This window comes from Mastomys coucha, unplaced genomic scaffold (assembly GCF_008632895.1).
Source record: "Mastomys coucha isolate ucsf_1 unplaced genomic scaffold, UCSF_Mcou_1 pScaffold22, whole genome shotgun sequence".
Taxonomy (NCBI): domain Eukaryota; kingdom Metazoa; phylum Chordata; class Mammalia; order Rodentia; family Muridae; genus Mastomys; species Mastomys coucha.
In genome coordinates this window covers 154,871,991-154,891,844 of record NW_022196905.1, presented here as the reverse complement: position 1 = coordinate 154,891,844, position 19,854 = coordinate 154,871,991, and the positions used below count along the sequence as shown (strand labels likewise).

At 47.5% G+C, this 19,854-nt stretch overlaps 1 protein-coding gene and 1 non-coding gene across 7 annotated transcripts in view; both read left to right on the top strand.

The window, feature by feature from the left end:
* The window catches only part of Ankrd10 (ankyrin repeat domain 10), a 25,947-nt gene extending 21,248 nt beyond the window's left edge, over positions 1–4,699 (top strand). For all 6 annotated transcript variants that reach the window (XM_031339054.1, XM_031339052.1, XM_031339051.1 and 3 more), the window contains 2 exons: positions 44–139; positions 3,297–4,699. In XM_031339054.1, the coding sequence (XP_031194914.1) occupies positions 44–139; positions 3,297–3,760 (560 nt within the window). In that variant the 3' untranslated portion in view covers positions 3,761–4,699. The remainder of the gene's footprint in view (positions 1–43; positions 140–3,296) is intronic.
* A 13,075-nt stretch (positions 4,700–17,774) lies between these two features.
* Positions 17,775–17,881, top strand: LOC116071578. The gene has a single exon (XR_004110989.1). It is a non-coding gene; the product is annotated as a U6 spliceosomal RNA (small nuclear RNA).
* Positions 17,882–19,854: the final 1,973 nt, after the last annotated feature.

Below are 19,854 nucleotides of genomic sequence, written 5' to 3'. Positions count from 1 at the left end.
TTTTTAATGGATGAGGAAAACTAAAACCTCATTTCTTGTGCAGCTCCGAGCCTGGACCACGCCATGCCTCTAGCAAATGGAGAGGCTGAAGATGACGTCGATAGAATGCATGTGGACAGAGAGTGTGCTGCTGTATCAGGTGGGACTGGACAGTTGCCTGTTAGCTGCAACAACACCCCAGTGGTGGAGGACAACAAACGACAGGAGAGTGGTTCTGTTGGACCTAAAGAAATAGAGATATACACGGTCTCAGCAATGCAGACCCCTTGTCGTTGCAGAAATCAATATGCTTACTATTTCTGAGTTCTCAAGCTTCACTTTCTTGTCCAGTGTCTTGAAAAAAGGCTTCTATTATAATTTACATTTTTTGGCATTTGTACAGATGCAAGAATTAAGCGTTTTTGGTAAATTCTATTGCTGTGAGAACTAGCGCTATCTCCCTGTGTGATTTGAAGCTGTTACATGATGTGCCTTGCTCATTTCTCACAAGGTCTACAGTTAGGGTTTCCTGATGTGGCCGTTAGGTGGCTCTGCACACACTGCTGCTCATACTATGAAGGCAGCACAGCAGGGGAACAGCTCACTAAATGCTGGAAACTATGAGGGTAGAGGCTGGGCTGGTGACGCACTCACGACAGGTTTGGGATATTGGCCCCACGCTCAAGGTTGCATTGGTGTCTAGCATTCCCTTGAAGACTGTTAAGATATTGACTGTTTTCTACAGTGTTTTATGTGTTAAAATGTCTAGCATACTACAACATAACCCTTACTTTACAGTTTCAAAGTCAAAGGAGCCAAGTTTTCCTAGACTTGGGATTTCTGAAATGCTGTGTTTATTTATTTGGCACATGCCTTTTCCCCATTTTTTAGGTGATGAAAACACCATGGCTGGTTTTTTGGTTTTATAAAAATGTTTTGTTGTGGTGTTCATTTCTTCACTGGGAATAAAAGGTCACCTGTGTGTTTCCAAACCCACAGGGAATATTTTCAAGCCCAGAACTTGCTCTGCACAGTCGTGGGTGGTGCTACTTTGGCTAAATAATTCAATGCGCTAGGTGCTCACCCATGAACAGTTTGCTTTGCTCAGAGCTTACGCACTTTTAAAACAAGGGTTTCTGTCAGCAGAGGCTGTTTTGCCTAACAGGAAAAATGGTCAAAGCCAGAGCCTCTCCTTTATGGAGGCAGCATTGTTCCTTTCTTCGCTCTCCTTATGCTAACAGCCAGGCCTGTGCTGAGCTCATGAGCTGGCTTTTCTTTCAAGCCAGTTCTTCCTGGGTGTCAGAAGGCCATGTGGGCCTTCTAATGGTTTCCAGGACTGTCTGACTGAAGAAACATGTTGAGACTCCCTAGAGATTTTTGCCACAGTTGCTTGTGTGAAATAGCACTGGTGTCCACAGAAAGCCTGTGGAGACAGATACCCCTGACTGCCCTGAGATCTGCACAGACATAAGGTGTTCCTCTTTAAATGCATCTCTGAAAAACTGTGAGATGATCCTGTCATCTTTTTGATGTCCCTCAATTGAGACTCATCTCGGGTGGGCTTCATCATCAGGCTGTCCAGTGAGCATGGCTTCTTCCTGAGCTCAGCCTGTCTCCCTGCGACCAGTGCTTTGTATTGAGTGGCTTCTGTCCACAGCTGAGCAAGTAGATGTAGAGGGGAACTGGATGAACTGTCTGTCACTGCGAGTCCCCAGCTTCTGCCCTTGAGATGTCAACACACAGACCCAGACAAGGCTAGGCTGCCATTCCTTTGATTTTAAGATTATGTGGGGTGGCTCACAACCATCTGTAATGGGATCTGATACCCTCTTCTGGTGTGTCTGAAAATGGCGGCAGTGTACTTAATATAAATGAAATAAATCTTTAAAAGATAAAAAAAAGAAAAAGAGAAAAGAGATTACGTACAGAAACTCATATACTAAAGCTGTGCACTCAGTGGGAAATACTGTCTGCACAGTCATTGATTACTTGGAATTCACCATTGCTATTTATGAGTTATCACTTAAAAGGTATTTTATACTTTATTTTGGGAAAAATAATATATACTCTTCTCCACTGAGAATATCTTGCTTCTTTTTTAGGTTTTATTCCTGTCCTTGAAATACTCATTTTCTAATATTGGCTAGTTTAAAGAGAAACACTGTAATTTAGGTGAAACTATCCTCTGAACATGTGCCAGTGGCAGATGATTTCTAATAATTTGGGGAAAGGTGATTGGAGGGATCTGGATGTTTCGTTTGCTTAGTAACCACAGTCCATGACAGGACACGGGCAAGCTGTAGGACATAGGAAAAAGTTAGTGTGCTGGACATGGGTCAGTTCTAGTGTCCCATGAGCCACTAGAACTGAGCTTGTGTGGAATTACTGTCACATCTCTCTTAGCAGCCCAGAGCATTGAAATCAAATTTAATATTACCAAGCAAGAGGTAGCAGCAGCAGCAGCAGCAGCAGTAGTAGTAGTTGTAGTAGGTAGTAGTAGGTAGTAGTAGTTGTAGTTGTAATAGTGATGGTGGTAGTATGTGAATTCCCGAGAACATCAATATTAATTCTCTGTATTTCTAATCCTGGATGTCCACATCTTCTGTAATGGACTTTTTTTCTGTACGGTGTCATCTTGTCAGTGGACTTTTAGATATCTGCACTAAATTATTCGCACTTTTTCAGCAGAGATGGTTTCTGAAAATAACCTGTTGTGAGACCTTGGCTCTCATGATCACTTTTGATCTGGATTCAGTAGGAACTTCTTAGAACTGCTCTTGACCAAGTGGCTGGTGTAGGCAGTCCTTGCTGTAGCTCCATTCTGTGCTGTGACAGTGCACTGAGTGGCATTTGGGATTGTGTATAGATATGGGTGTTGCTAAGACAAAAGCAGTTCCTTTAGTCAATGTGTCTGTGCCTCCTGCACTGGATGCGTACCCAGCTGGCACACTGGTTGGGGCTTCCTCCGCAGATTCACTCCCTTTGTCTTTCCCTCCTTGCCTAGAAAAGTTCTGTCTTAAGTGAAGAATTTTCGCTTGGGTTCTGATGGACCTTTCCGGGAGTGACTTAATTGTCCTTTGAGGGTCACCTTTGTATCTACTGCCCTGTTTCTACTTTGGATGACAGCTTGCATTTCAGAGCTCTCTCCAAGGCTGCACTCATTTATACTTATAAATCTGTGTGACCTTGCAAAGGGAACTGGTTTGTTCAACAGAACATAAACCAAAGTCTTTTATAATTGTGGCAACAGTTGAACATGTTAGTTTCTCCTTCCCCATTGGTCTGCGTTTTGGTGACAGGTGTATTTCTTAATGCAGATATGAAAAACAGTAGCTCCGTGTTGAATACATTGACAAATGGAAGTGTCATCAATGGACATTTGGACTTCCCCTGCGCGACCCAGCTCAATGGGATGGAGAGCAGGAGTCACCCGTGCTTAACAGGATCTAATGGCGTTAGCAATGGACAGCCATTTTCCAATGGCCAGGGTTCTGTCTGTGCTAATGGGACTGAGGAGCCAGAAAAGACCATGGGCATTAACCCCGAAATGTGTGGATCTCTCCATCTGAACGGGAGCCCAAGTAGCTGTGTGGCCAGCAGGCCGTCCTGGGTGGGGGACGTAGAGGAGAGCTTGCACTACGGACACTACCATGGGTTTGGGGATACTGCTGAGAGCATCCCTGAGCTGAGCAGTGTGCTGGAGCACTCGAGCTGTGTTCAGGTGGAACAGCGCTATGATAGTGCTGTCCTGGGCGCTATGCAGCTGCACCACGGCTCCTGAGCCCAGGGCTACCTCACTTCCTCTGCAGTACCATCTTGAAGCTGCCAAGCCTGTGCTGTGGGTGCCCCAGCTTTCTGAGAGTCCTCGGGTTCGTTCTCGTAGTTCCCCGGGAGTGCGGCTTTGTGCATAGACATTTCTTCTCATGGGGCGGCAGGCCTCCTGCAAGGTATACTTTGGAGGGGTTTCTTGTTTGACACCAGCCTTTTTTTCTTTTCTTTTCTTTTTTTTTTTTTTTCCCCATGTCACAAGACATTGCCACCTTTTTGTGAATTGTATCTGACAGTTTGGGCACCGTTTCCAATGGCGCACCTTTACTGTTTGCTGGAGCACTCCTGATAACACAGCCCCACCCTGTGCTGGGGCCCCCGGGAAGGAAGGAAGGAGGCTGTCCTTGTGTCATCACTGAAACTGCTTCAGGTGCGCTCAGTGGTCAGGGCTGTGACGGCCCCTCCCTCCCTGTGTAGACTGCTGCGTGTGTTTCCTTAGGAACAGCCTCTGCCCAGGACCCATTAGGTTTGTTTTTATTCCACATTTATACTTGATCTAGACTTTTTTACCACAGACAATGGTTTTCTTTATATACAGTGGACGTTGCTGTTTGTAGGAACTGTCGGGTCAGAATATTTTACTATGGTGACCTATTTTTTTGTTACTGTTTTTTGAAGTTTTCTGCTTAAATATATATACCAGTATATATCCAGTTAACTGAGAGAACTTTGGGTTTCTCTTAAAGCTGCATTAAATTCATGGTTTTCTAGAAAGTAGCTTTTGTTTAGGCAACTAGTGGTTATACTGCAAATACCCAATGACTTAGGATTTTTGTAATAACTTGGTGCAGATGAACTGTGCGATGACAAAGCCAATGTTTTAAGAGTGTACTAGCATTTTGTTTTCAAGCTGTTCTTTACAAATTAAATAAAAAAGAAAACTCCCTGCTGATCTGTCCTTAGAGCCTGCTTTGTAAGTGGGGTTGGGGTGCGGTCCAGGAGTATATGGTGGGAAAGAGGTTTGGCATTGGGTTGTTGTGTGATGGGTTTGCTAACACACTGAGCTTTGTGCCCCTCGTTTTTCCGGGACGCTGTCTGCATGGCTGCCTTCAAGCTGAGGAGTCAGCCCTTTGAGCTGTGTCCTGGAGTGTCAGACACTTGATACAGACACAGTCAGCAAGTTCATGGGTAATTCAAAAGTGTGCTGACCCGGCTTGAGAGTTGTCTGGCAGAGTATGACTGTTTGGGGTGGAGATGCTACACAGAATCTGTGGTGGAGCAGCACGCATGCTCTCTACAAGTAGTTAGTGTTAGGGTGTAATGGTAGTCACCAGCATGTGGGGAGGAATGGGGCGGCTGGGGCTGGAAGCCACATCCCTCCCTCTGAAGATCCCTGTGGTCCACCCCCAGAAGCCCCCAGTTAATGTTCCTGAAAGCACCACGGCCTCCTCCTGTTTGTGCTAAAGATGTGTTCATGACCATTGCGGCTGACTGCCTTTCTGATAATGCAAGGTAACTGAGAGCAAGTTTTGCAAGCATGGTTCATGAACACGGCATCAAACAACATCGCAGCCCCAGCACATGACCGCAATACTGGTTCCTCATTTGGGGGTTTTCAGTTTGTCTCCCAAAGGCTCGGAGGCTGGGAGAAAACCTGAAGCTCGTGAATCAACCTCTGGATTATCATTCCTGCCTACCATGGGAGGCCATCAGTCTGGACCACTGTCCCCAACAGTCAACCCGAGTAAAGATCTGCAAAATCCTAAGAGAGGCCAGAAGGAAAAGTGCAGTGACCAAAGGTGAGGAGCCCTCTGTGGTAGGCATAAATGTCAAGGCGCCAGGGACTCAGAAGCAATTGGGCTCAGCTCTAAGAATTCTTAACAGACTTTTCACAATACCCGTTCTGGACAAGTTTCCATCGCCAGGCATGGTGCGCGTCATTCAGGAGACCCAAGCAGCAGAGTGTTTGTCCTCACAGCTTTAGAAAGCTCAGAGCAGCAGAATCCTTGGCATCTGACGGCAGAGCAGCCACGGGCCTCTGGCGTGGCCTCCGGGAGTGGTTCAGGGCGTTCTGAAGAGCAGGTTGGAGCCCCTGGCCAGTGAAACCTCGCTGAGCTGACCATGTTCCCTAACCCCGGTGAGGGTAGTAATGACAACATGGTGGGCTGCCACAGAACCAGGTTTTGTCTTCAGGCAGTTTGCTGCTGGCTTTAATTGTTAATATTTACCATTTGTTTTGTGTCTGTATGTAGGTTTGTACACGTGAGTGGTTCTTGTGGAGACCAGAGATGTCAGATCCCCAGGAGCTCGAGTCACCCAGCATGAGTGTCCCGAACAGAACTGAGCTCTGCAGGGCGTGCATGCACTCTTAACCACTGACCCATCTCTGGGCCCTGGCTTTAGCGTGAGGAATTGGTTTGAAATATACACACATCTCTGCTCTCGGTACTGAGCTATGGACTGTGACCCTTCCTCTTCCTCTAGGATCTTCTTTTTCCCTTCAGGAAATCCAAGGGCTCGGGAACCCTGATATCCTCTGGCCGAACATTGGGATGATAACCAAGAGGGTGGGCTCTGTGTTGCCCATTTAGTGTCAGGTTGCCTTAGGGGTTTATTGCTGTAAAGAGATGACGTCATAACCAAGGTAACTGGGGCTGCCTTACAATTTCAAAAATTTAGTCCATTACCATCTTGGTAGGAGACACGGTGGCATGTGAGCAGATGTGCTGGAGAAGGAGCTGAGAGTTTGACATCTTGATCTGCAGGCAACAGGAGAGTGTGTACCACACTAGATCGAGCTTGAGCATAGGAGACCTCACAGCCTGCCCCGACAGTGACACACTTCCTCCAACAAGGCCACAGCTCCTAATAGTGCCACTCCCTCTGGACCAAGCACTCAAACACGTGAGCCTATGGTGACCACCTATTTAAACCACCACACATATCCACAAGTGAGGGCATCTTCCCCAGTCTTGGCACCATCTCCAGGTGTCTGCTGACCCGAGCGTTGGCTATTTCCTGTTTCAGGTTTTCTTGCAGCCCTCCATGTGAGGAACAGAAAGCACCTGAGTTTCCACTGAAACACAATTCACATTCTCCCTCCCACCCCCATAGGTCAGTTTTTTAAAAATATTTTATTCTATTGAGAATGTAATGAAATACATTTTGATCATATTCATCCCCTGAATCCTTCCCCTAACCCCAGATCTACTCCCACACCAGCTGACTTCCCAGTTTGTACTGCTTTTATACTCTTGGGCTTGGAGCTATCCACTGGAATGTGGTCCGCTTACAAATAGCCACACCCTTTAAAAGCCAGTGTCCTGATCTTCATTGTGTTAAAAGATTTCAAGCACTTTAACCAGGACTTGACATTCATACGCTGCTTTCTAACCTCACACGTGGGAGTCACTTCCCTTTAAGTGGGTCAGTGAATCCATGTCATACTGTAGTGAGGCATTGTGCACAAGCCAGGTGTGCTGGTGCAAGCTTAAATCTAGAATTCTTTGAGGTACTGCAAGTTCAAAACCAGCCTGTGCTACAAAAACCAGTAAAGGTTTCTGCTTTATAGAAGCTTTATGCAAACAGCTTCTGTACTTCTAGCCAGTCTGACAGCCAAAGCTGTCATTTCTGCAGATAGTTGACCCATCTGCCAACAGCTGGCCCCAAACAGGAGACACCTCCTTGGCTGGGTCTGGCAGAGTAGCTGGAAGCAAAACCGCAAGTGAAAAAAGCCTTTGGGGAAAGCACCTACCCGGAGCCTGAGTGCAGCTTCTGGGAGCCAGATGTCAGCTTTCCATTTGAGCGCATAGTAGGAACTCGTTCACCAGATGAGGATAAGCCAGAGGCTGGCAGAAACAGGCTGAAGCTGTTGAGTCTCTGGGTGGACAGGACTACAGCCAGGTGCCATCTCTCTCCAAGATGCCTTTACGCAGGGGAGCCTGTATCATGAGGCACAGTCTACTAGAACTGACCCAGGAAACAATATCCTTGTGCTAAGACAGCTGAGCACTAAGCCATTAACCAGACACAGCCTGCTGGAGGAGCTAATCCAGGGGAACACACACACACACACACACACACACACACACACACACACACACGAGCGCATGCCTCCTTTAGATGAAACAGTCAAATTCACAATAGCAAACTGAAGGTTAAAATGGAACATCCAAAACCAGGCTCAGGGTCGTTGCTGTGATGCGTTGCGCTCGAAGCTTGCTTAATCATAAAACCCTGCCTTCCATCCCCGGCACCCTCCCACAATTACTATAACCAAGGTGGACACAGTATGAGAGAGACAAAGCCATAGGGGGTAGGGAGGTATTTCGCCCAGCCCCATGTTCCTCTGGACAGAGATGACCCTCATTCTCTCATGAAGAAAGACTTGAGCACAGACCCAGCTCTCCTGCATCTCCTGTAGCTTCAGTCAAATCCCCTCCATGCGAAAAGAAAAGGCAGAGCTGACCTGAGCAGACACCATGCTCCTGCCAGACCCATTCTGCCCCACGCCAGAGTTAGGCCACTGGATGTCCAAGTACGCTGGGTGACAGCTGAGGTCAAGTGTGCCTCACTGGCTTCTTAGTCCTCTCAGGAGAGTTTCTGGATTCCTCTAAACCCAGGAGATCTGAAGAGAGAAAGCCTGGCCTCTCTGGATACCTGAGCTGTCTCCACCAGAGGCTGTGTAAGGAACTGTCACACTGAGCACAGTAGGTGGTTGTGAGTAAGGGAGTAAGTCCAGCAGTGTGGGAGAGCAACGGTGTCGCCATGCTGCTGGGAAGCATGCTTGAAGGACTCAGTCACACACTTGTGTGTAACATGATCACTCATCACAAAAACTACCTGGAAGAAAATATTTGAACTAAAGTTCCTGGCTTCCTGCACAAGTCGTGTTTCTGCTACTCCTCCCCTCCTGCCCTTCCCTCTCCCCGTGCTCCTCCCTCCCCCTCCCCACCCTCCTCGTCTTGTTGCTTCTCTACATTTATTATTATATGTGTGAATGTGCACAAACACACACATGCCACAGTACATGTGTGAAGATCAGAGGACAACTTGAAGGAGCTGGTTCTCCTACCTTCTTGGAGGTGGAACTTGTGTTTTCAGGCTCAGTGGCTTTACCCTCTTGAGCCAGCCATATAACCATTTTCTGTGACAGTGGTGGAGGCAGCCATGGACCTAACCAAACAACCCGCAGTATCTAATGTGCCCAGAGGCACATGAGCCAAGGTTGGCTTTTGAGCAGCTGTAAATCACAATGCACTGAAGGTGGTCCCCAGGTTCTATCAGGATAGGAGCACCATGTTTGTGGAGTGTATTGATTGGGATGGCTGAGGCAAAGTTTAGATGAATAGTAATTTCCTAAACTAGAAAATTGGAAAGCCCGTAAATGGAATTACGTTGTCGCAATGGTTTGTGTGTGCTTGGCTCAGGGAGTGGTGCTATTAGAAGGTGTGGCCCTGTTGGAATAGATGTAATGTAGCCTTGTTGGAGTGGGTGTGTCACTGTGGGCGTGGCTATAAGACCCTCACCCTAGCTGCCTGAAAGCCAGTATTCTACTAGCAGCCTTCAGATGAAGATGTAGAACTCTCAGCTCCTCCTGCACCATGCCTGCCTGGATGCTGCCATGTTCTATTCTTGATGATAATGGACTGAACCTCTGAGTCTGTAAGCCAGCACCAATTAAATGTTGTCCTTATAAGAGTTGCCTTAAAGCCGGGCAGTGGTGGCGCACGCCTTTAGTCCCAGCACTTGGGAGGCAGAGGCAGGCGGATTTCTGAGTTTGAGGCCAGCCTGGTCTACAGAGTGAGTTCCAGGATAGCCAGGGCAGACAGAGAAACCCTGTCTCAAAAAAAAACAAAAGCAAAACAAAAACAAAAAACAACAACAAAAAAGAGCTGCCTTGGTCGTGGAGTATGTTCACAGCAGAAAAACCCTAACGAAGACAGCTATACTTAAAAGTGCTACATGGCTCAGACTAACACCGTTGGTGCTGATTTTTGAGCATTTCAACTCTGAATGGGAACAGATCTTTGGACAGAGGCAGACTTGGAAGGTGAGTGTGGGATACTTTGTCCCATGTGAAGGGACTAGGAAGGAAATCAGCATGAGGGGACAGCGTAGGTAACAAGTATATAAATGTCACACAAAGCCCATGTAAAGCATGTGTAATTAATGTGAGCTGATAATAAAATGTCTAATATGGGAAATGCAGATAAAAAAGTAACCCAGAATAAAAAACAAATCAGAACTAAACATAATTCATATTGGCATGGCAAATATATTCCTAAATGCTATGTATATGAAATGAAATAAAATGAAATGACTTTTAACAGGTGTCCACAGTACACAAGAATAATAACAACCCAATGAGGATGAGCACACAGTAGAACAAATTAATACAGCTTAGATCATTACAATCTCCAGTATCCAGTAAACATGAAGATTTACAATGTGAGCCAGCAAAATGGCTGGGGAGGAACTGTGCTTGCTGGCAAGCTGAGCTTCACCCCAGGCTGCTTCCACATGGTAGAAGGAGAAAACTAACTCCCACAAGCTGTCCTCCGACCTGTGAGTGGGAGGGAAGGCAAATCCTGTCTGGAACTAGCTTAAAGCATGGACACCATCACTTTAGGGTCACGGGGCTGGGCAGGCTTCCCCTCAGGGCTAGGGTGTTAGCAGGCAGCCTCCCTATGGGTTCTAACCCTCCTGAATCTGGGTTCTTAGATCAAGGCTCCAACTGTGCCTTCCTCTTCCAGTAGGGGGCAGCACCATCCTCCCAGTACAAAAGGCCACCGGAGGAATCGATTCCAAGATGCCTTTTCAGCAGGCTAATGGTATTTGTGCTTCTGGATGGACCCTCAATCCGGAAGTTAGAGGGCATCACTCTCTGCTTTATGCCATTCTGAAGCACCCCGGCCAGTCCCCAGCGGCAGGGGCGTGACGGGGTTTGAGGTTCTCCATTTGTTCACCGTCTCTGAGGCAGGTGACTGTCAATAAGCTTCACTTGGTCTGCCACTGCCGTCTAGACAGGGTTGCATTGGACCGACAGGCCGAAACATCTGCAGACGATCCTCAGAGAATCCCTTTGCCGTTCAACTAGGGGAGAAAAGGGTGGTTTCCAATTAAACAAGAAAACACTGTGTTCACAACACCTAGCATGCTCAGTTTGCACTTGTCGAAAGAGCTACTTTCAACTTATTTAGACATAGCCTTTTATCGGATTTCTCTTGAGCATGGTTAACTAGGAAAATAAGACAGAAGCAATTAGTTCTGACTTTTTTTTTTTTTTTTTTTTGGTTTTTTGAGACAGGGTTTCTCTGTATAGCCCTGGCTGTCCTGGAACTAGTTCTGACTTTCTTGTTTCTTTGGGAGCAGAACCTGTTTCCCAGATCTCTGCAGCGAGCAGGCATACCCACAGACAAGCTCATGTGGCCTCAGGACAGGGTGAGTGAGTCCCTACCGCTGTCCCTGCAGGGGCAGCCACCCTCAAGGTGTCTGTGCAGCAGGGCTGGACTTATGCCAGGCAGGGGCACAGCTAGGCATCCTGACTCCAGAGGGTGCACAGTGTGAAGATGGCCTGCACCCCATCACACTGAATCTACACCCAAGTGAAGGTGTGTGTGTATGTGTGTGTGTGCGCGCGCGCACACACGCGCGCGCGCACGTGTGAGTGTGAACATTGGCGTGCCCAGCTAGTTCTCTCTCTCATAAGGCCTGAGAGCAATAGGAAGACATTCACACGTGCCCGCACTCCATCTGCAGGTCACTCATGTTCTCTGCTTCTTATATTTTCTCCTTTTCTGCTTGGGCCTTAATCTTTTAGAGTAAGAAAAGGTTATTAAGACAACACTGAGTGGCTGGAGAAAGGGCTGAGCAGTGCTGTCCCCAACACTCACATGGCGATTCACAAACACCATGATCCCCAATCCAAGGGATCCTCTTTTGGCCTCCATCGGCTGCTACATGCACAAGGTGCGCAAAAACTCATCCAGGGTCACACACATGTGCAAATAAAGAGGTTTTAAGAAAGGAAACAGGCTGGGCAGTGGTGGCACACGCCTTTAATTCCAGCACTTGGGAGGCAGAGGCGGGTGGATTTCTGAGTTCAAGGCCAGCCTGGTCTACAGAGTGAGTTCCAGGACAGCCAGGGCTACACAGAGAAACCTTGTCTCGAAAAACAAAAACCTAAACAAAAACAAAAAAACAAAAAAGGAAACAAAAACTTCTTAGACTCAAAATGAGATTTTACTCACTAAAGCTAAGTCGTGACCCTCATATTATATGGGGAGTATGAAGGGCCAGTTGCAGGCAAGATCTAAGGAAGAGCATGGATGGGGAACATGTCTTTTTTTTTTTTAAGATTTATTTACTTATTATATGTAAGTACACTGTAGCTGTCTTCAGATGCACCAGAAGAGGGCGTCAGAACTCATTACAGGTGGTTGTGAGCCACCATGTGGTTGCTGGGATTTGAACTTACGGCCTTCTGAAGAGCAGTCGGTGCTCTTACCCACTGAGCCATCTCACCAGCCCCGGAACATGTCTTTTTTTGTTTTTGGTTTTTTTGGTTTTTCAAGACAGGGTTTCTCTGTATAGCCCTGGCTGTCCTGAAACTCACTCTGTACACCAGGCTGGCCTCAAACTCAGAAATCCGCCTGCCTCTGCCTCCCAAGTGCTGGGATTAAAGGCATGCACCACCACCGCCCGGCTTGGGGAACAAGTCTTCTGAAGGTTAAGGTGGGAGCAGGATAGCTGGGTTTGTAGATGGAGCTGTTAGTCAGTATTGGGGGGGAGGGGGGGGACTGGAGGCCAGAGCAGCCGGGCTTTGTACTGGAGCAGCTGGGTTCTGTTGAATCAGCCACATAAATATGCATGCAAGTAAGTGGTGAGGAGGTCTGGGGACAGTGACTGGAGAAAATGCCCTCCAATCTTGTAGTTTGAATGTGGACCATCATTCCCCCACAGCTGGTCTCCATGTAGGGATGCTGTTTTCGGGTGTTGTGAAGACTGATTGGTGAAGGCAGGTCACTTGGGCTGGCCTGTCAGGGTTGTAGACTGGCTCCACTCCTGGTTCATCCTCATTGTCTTGACCCACCAGTGTGAACAACCAGCAGGTCCTCCAGTGGCCATGAGTTCTGCCATGCCTTTCCCACCACAGCAAATGGAAACCACCAGAATCAACCCTCACTCCCTACAGTGATTCCAGGAGACTTTTGTCACAGCAAAACGTAGCCAGCTGGGCATGGTGCTGGTGTGTGTCTTTAATCTGCATAGTCACGAGGCTTGACACAGGCAGATGGATCTCTGTGAATCTGATGCCAACCCAACATACGTAGTGGGTTCTAAGTCATCCAAGGATATGAAGTGAGACCCTGTCTCAAAACAAGCAAACAGAACCTTGGCTCCTTACTTCACAGTTCTCAAAACTCAATTCCATTTAGATTAAAGAGCTAAATTAAGTGCGCTATAAACACATACAGGTGATGTAGACTATTTCTACAGCTTCCCATTGGGTAGATTTGAAGATGGGCACACATCATGGAAAAACTAAGAAATTTCTAGTACGATAGAATTAAGAAGGGCTACTAGCCTGGTGGTTGTGGTGATGCACGCCTTTAATCCTCACACTGTGGAGGCAGAGGCAGGCAGAGCTCTGTGGGTTTGAGACCAGCCTGCTCTACAGAGAAAGTTCCAGGACAGCTAGGGCTACACAAAGAAACCCTTTCTCAAACAAACAAACAAATGGCTACTCAATCAAATGACATTATCAAGAGATTGGCAGGTCAGCAAGTAGGGAGAAACTCGGGCAACACTCTAGCCCAGGAAAGATTGTTTAGAAAATGTGAAGAATTCATGAAAATCAATAAAATAAGCTAAAAGGACCCAGCAATCACTGTCAGGCAGTTGACAAAAGAGGTGGGCAGATGTGGCTCCTAAGTTATGATGGTCTCATCTGGGTTAATAGTCATAGGATGTCAAGATGTTATACCTCAGAGACAAGTGGAGCCCAAAAGCTGTTGGGATAGAATATGCAAATGTCTTAGTTAGGGTCTTACTGCTGTGAACAGACACCATGACCAAGGCAACTCTGATAAGGACTATAATCAATTCGGGCTGGCTTACAGATTCAAAGGTTCAGTCCATTATTATCAAGGTGGGAACAGGGTAGGGTCCAGGCAGGCATGGGGCAGGAGGAGCAGAGAGTTCAATACTGGCTTGCAGCCGGCTAGAATGAGGGTGGGTTTTTTTTGTTTTTGGTTTGTTTGGGTGTTTTTGGTTTTGTTTTGTTTTATTTTGTTTTGTTTTGTTTTGAGACAGGGTTGCCCTGGCTGTCCTGGAACTCACTCTGTAGACCAGACTGGTCTTGAACTCAGAAATCCGCCTGCCTCAGCCTCCCAAGCGCTGGGATTAAAGGCGTGCACCACCACTGCCCGGTGAAACCCACTCTTATGTGAGCAGGAAATAAAGGGCATACTGACAGTTCCTTTCCGGGATCGGGGTGCTGATTATTCACTGTGAGAGTCTGTGTGAAGGAGGACCTGAACTCTGCTCCAAGGTCCACCCATTCCCACCTTTGCCCTGAGTAACTCTGCTCCAAGGTCCACCCATTCCCACCTTTGCCCTGAGTCTTCAGCTTCCTGCCCTGGATCAGGGGAAGCTAGAGGTAGGTGCCCAGGGACCCTACATCCCCTCACTCGAGACTTGTCATGATCACAGAGCAGAAAACGGGTAGAGCTGGATGAGGAGAGGGAGGAGAGAGCTGGCCAGCAATGAGTGAGCAGTGGGGACTCTACCCCCAGCATGTTCCTTGGAGGCCTGAAACAGAGCATGAGACACCAGCTACTGTGCGCCTAAGACGTGGATGCCACCATTTAAGAGGTTCTGCAAAAAGAAATACCCAAACCAGAAGCAGGGTGTGGTGTGGATGTGGAGACCCAGGAAAGCAGATGCTGCAGTTCATGCCACCTGTTACAGAGTCCCCCGGCACGGAGGGAGGTCTTGGAGCTCCCTCAGCCTTGGAGATGTGGTGAGCTGCCACTGACAGGACAGCCATGTGCGCTGCCAGGCTTGAGTGAGATGCCTTCCTACGTCTCGAACATTTGGATACTTGCTCCCTGTGGTAGTTTAGATAATGGCTCCCGTAGGCTCATTTGAACGTTTGGTCAGCAGTTGGTGGACCTGTTTGGGAAGAATTTGGAGGTGTGGCCTTGTTGGAGGAGGTGTCACTGGGGATGGGCTTTGTGGTTTCAAAGACCCACAGAATCCCAGATGGTGCTTTCTGTCTGTGTCTCTGTTTCTCTCTCTCTCTCTCCCCAGATCTCTCTGCTCCCTGTCTATGTCTCTGTCTCTCTCTGTGTGTGTCTCTTTCTCCCTATATCTCCATCTTTGTGCCTGCGCTGTCTTTGTCTGTGCCTGCCTCTAACTCTCTGTCTGTCTCTCTGTCTCTGTCTCTCCCTCTCTCTCCCTCTCTCCTCCTCTCTCTTTTCTTCTCTCTCTTTTCTTCTCTCTCTTTTCTCCTCTCTCTTTTCTCCTCTCTCTCTCTCTCTCTCTCTCTCTCTCTCTCTCTCTCTCTCTCTCTCTCTCTCTCTCTCTTTCTCTTCCTCCTGCTTGTGGATCAGATATAAAAGCTCTCAGCTATTGCTCCGGCACCATGCCTCCTGTCTGCCTCAGATAAATGCTTTCCTTTGTAAGTTGTCCTTCTCACAGTGTCTCTTCCCAGCAATAGAAAGATAAATAAGATGGCCCCTGGTATGACTGGGGATGATTAGGAAGTGTGGCCTTTCTGGAAGATGATCTGTCACTAAGGTGGGCTTTTAGGTTTCCGGTCATTTCAAGCTATCTTTCTTGGGTTTCCTGAGCTCTCCGTTGCCCAATGCCTCCACTGTCTCCACTTCACCATCATGGACTCTAACCCTCTGAAACCATAAGTCCACAATAAACTCTCTTTTCTTTAAGTTGCCTTGGCTGTGGTGTTATACCACCGCAGAGAAAGGCAGCTAAGCTACATGGCATGGAGGAAACCTGGCTTACTGCCTGCAAACTGTGGGGCATCTTAACCCTGGCGATGAGGACACCTGCCCTGACTCATTGTAGAGGGCCTCTGTCTGTGGAGGCCTGAGACAGGTGGGCCCGCTTCCTAGCACCTGGCTTCTTAGTATATTGGTCATCTGGCTCTTGTGCATCCACACCCCAGGGATGGTTTCCAGGGGTGACCCCAGGTGCATGGAGATGCCCCTGAGCTAAGAAAAGTACATGTACTTGTCACCTGCCGTGAGTCTGTTCTGTACAAACGGAGTCAGTGCCAACTGTGGAACTCTTGTTCCACAGGCAGAATGTCCCAGGCATGTGTGTAGAAATCTGGTAATTACCATTAGGAGTATCTTAGTTAGAGTTTTACTGCTGTGAACAGACACCATGACCAACGCAACTCTTGTAAGGACAACATTTAAATGGGGCTGGTCTACAGGTTCAGAGGTTCAGTCCATTATCATCAAGGTGGGAACATGACAGTGTCCAGGCAAGCATGGGGCTGGAGGAGCTGAGAGTTCTACATCTTCATCTGAAGGCTGCTAGCAGAATACTGGCTTCCAGGCAGCTAGGATGAAGGTCTTAAGACACTCTCACAGTGACACACCTACTCCAACAGGGTCACACCTTCTAATTGTGCCACTCCCTGGGGCCTAGCATATACAGACCATCACAGGGGCCACTTCTCTCTTGTACCTTGTTGGGGAAAGGTCTGATTTGTTTCTACTGCACTGCACACTCCAGGCCGCTGGCCCGGGAGAGTCTGTCCACCCGTCTGTCCACCCGTCTGTCCCCGCTCTGTAGGAGTGCTGAGATGATTATGGGGTTATGCATCATGGCACCTGGCTTTTTATGTGGCTTTGGAGGACTGAACTCAGATTGTCAAGCTTGCTGAGCCACCGTGGCTTGAGCCAGTTGTAGATTAAATAATTCTCCTTTGGGGCCTATCTTAGCTTCACTGTGGGTTTCCATCCGTGCTCCTGGCCTGTCCTCTAGCTATGACAGAACACTCACAGTTGTGACAATCAAAGATGCCTCTCAGGGCTGGAGAGATGGCTCAGTGTGGTTAAAAGTGGCACTCATATGGGCCCAGGTTCAGTTTCCAGTGTTGTGTGCTAAGTTTGTGACTCCAGTTCCAGGGCACCCAAGGTCTCTTCAGCCTCTTTGAGCTCCTGCACACATGCGGTCTCCATAAACCCAGGTGAGCACACACACACACACACACACACACACACACACATGACAATAACTAATCAATTTAGAAACTGTTGCCAGAAACTGCTAGACGCCCTGCTAAGTGGCAAGTTACCCTCCCATGAGAATCATCCAAATGGAGAGTCCTGGACACTGGGAATGTTTTGCTATGAAAGGGCTGGGATTCTGTTTTATTTGCCTGAAAAGTGGTGGGTTTTCTGTTTTCCATTTTAACCTTGTTGAAATCAAACAGCAGACTCAATGTCTGTGCACGGCATGCATGCCTGATACCTTTGGAAGTCAGAAGAGGGCACTGGAGCCTCTGGACCTGGAGTTACAGACGGTTGGTAGCCACCACATGGGTACCAGGAATTAAACCCCGGTCCTCTGCAAGAGCATCCAGGGCTCTTAAGCACCGAGTCTTCTCTCTAGTCCCCCTAGCACCCCTGTTCTTATCTGAGTTGTTTGGCATCATTCCAAGAATGCTCAGCTCAAAGGTCAGCTATATTTTGGTGGTTTATGCATAGAGAGAGCCTGGTCCTTCCCAAGCACTCCATCTTTCTTCCATATTTTCCCACTGTATCCCTGAACACCATCAGAGTCTTGGGCTTCTGCTTGAGAAACTCCTGTTCCCTGTATTTCTCCAATCTCTGTTGCCACCGCTGTAACTGCAGCCATGGGCTCTGTCACCCCAGCCCCTACCCCCACAGTCTCTCTAGAGCTTTGCAATAGAGCCTCAGTATTGGTTGCCTTTTCTTGTTGTGACCAAACGCTCGACAAAAAGCAACTTAAAGAAGGAATGTTTGGTGCTCGCTTCGGCAGCACATATACTAAAATCGGAACGATACAGAGAAGATTAGCATGGCCCCTGCACAAGGATGACAGGCAAATTTGTGAAGTGTTCCGTATTTAAAAAAAAAAAAAAAAGGAATGTTTGTTTCAGCAAGGACACAGGGTCTGTCCTGGTGGGAACAGCATGGAGTATGCGAGTGAGGTGGGCGGTGACTATGATCCGGACCAGAGAGAAATGAATGTTCCTGCTTAGCTCCCTTCTCACTCAGTCTCACGGGTGACACTGCCCGTAGTCGGGGTGAGTCTTCTGTCAGTTAAACATCTTCGAAAATGCCCTCCATGGGCTCAGAAGCTTGTCTTCTATGCGATTCTGACAATGAGCATGAGCCATGGCAAGTCCTTGTCAACTTGACATATAGGGTTGTGTTACTTCAAACCAGGGCAGAAAGCCATGCCTGGCCACAGCACATCTTTCTCCAACATCTCCTGTGCCCCCAAGTTTCCTCCATATGTCCTTGGGTGAGCTTAAGAAACAAGAACTTTGCCGGGCAGTGGTAGCACACGCCTTTAATCCCAGCGCTTGGTAGGCAGAGGCAGGTGGATTTCTGAGTTTGAGGCCAGCCTGGTCTACAGAGTGAGTTCCAGGACAGCCAGGGCTATACAGAGAAATGCTGTCTCAAAAAACAAAAAATAAATAAATAAATAAATAAAAAAGAAACAAGAACTTCAACCCTGGAGTGTGCTCCTCCCCTCAGCCCTGAGGCACTCCACTGAGGTGCCTGTGGCAAACCTGAAGCCGTTGGAGCAAGTAAGTTCCTTCCCTGGAAAGCTCTTGTATCTACCAGGGCCTTGAGCCTGGGTGACCTCCAGGAGGAACACGCAGGTGCTTTCCTGCTCAGCCCCAGTACCTTGCTTAGTTGCAGAATGCTGTCTTGTTTCCCTCTGATTGGACCCCGGTTCGCCAGTCACCACCGCTGTCCAGGTCTCTCACAAAGACCCTGTGGCTTGGACAGAACCATACAGTTGTGTCTTGGAAAGAACATCATGACTTTTGCCTGAAAGTAATTTTTAATGTGGTGAAATTCAAGCATGTGGCTTGTCCTTGGCACGACTTCCTTTGGTCATGGTTTAATGAAGAACACATTGGAAATCCCCAGAGTGAAAGATTTTACTTGTTTTTCTAATTCTCCTGTGAGTGTGGAGTGTTGTGTGTGGTGCATGTGAGGGTGTGTGTGTGGAGCTCTGGAGATGGGCGTGACCTCTTATTACTTTGAGGCAAGATCTCTCCCTAAACTCGGAGCTTGCGTTTATTTAGCTAGACTGGCAACCAGCAAGTGATCTTTCTGTCTCTGTCACCCACAGCACTGTGGTTACAGGCATGCATTCTTTTTTTTAAGATTATTTATTTTATGTATAGGAGTACATTGTTGCTAAGTCCCACACCAGCAGCTTTTGTAAATTTGTGAAAATGAATTTTATCTTTCCTTAAAAAAATAATTTTTTAATTCATCACACTTTCCTCCTTTACCCTTTAGTTTTTGATAAATGACAAAAATGAGCCAGTTATCAGAGATGAGATAGCTCTTACTTCAAAAGGAAATAAATACAAAAAACTTGTTGCTGTTTCCTAATAGGAAAGGCATTTTAACAACTTCAAGAGGGAAACTGCTGACGTAGACACCGCGGGTCAGACATGTGGGTGGACGTCAGGCTGCAGAGGTAGGGGATTGTAACTTTATTACCATGAAAAGATTTCAAATCACATTCATGCTGTGTACACATGAACAGTGGGCAAAATGATGGACTGACATTTCCCAGTGTCTGCTGTGTAATCTCCTACCACGCCTCTCTGATGCCATGTCCCCCATGTACACAGTGTAGTGATTCCTAGGAGTATCAAGCTGTCACCCGATCAATAAAGATCACAAAGTTGGTTTAAAAAAAAAAAAGATTATTTATTTTATGTATAGGAGTACATTGTTGCTATCTTCAGGCACACCAGAAGAGGGCACCAGATCCCATTACAGATGGTTGTGAGGCATGAACTCAGGACCTCTGGATGAGCAGTTAGTTCTCTTTCTCTCCCTCCCTCCC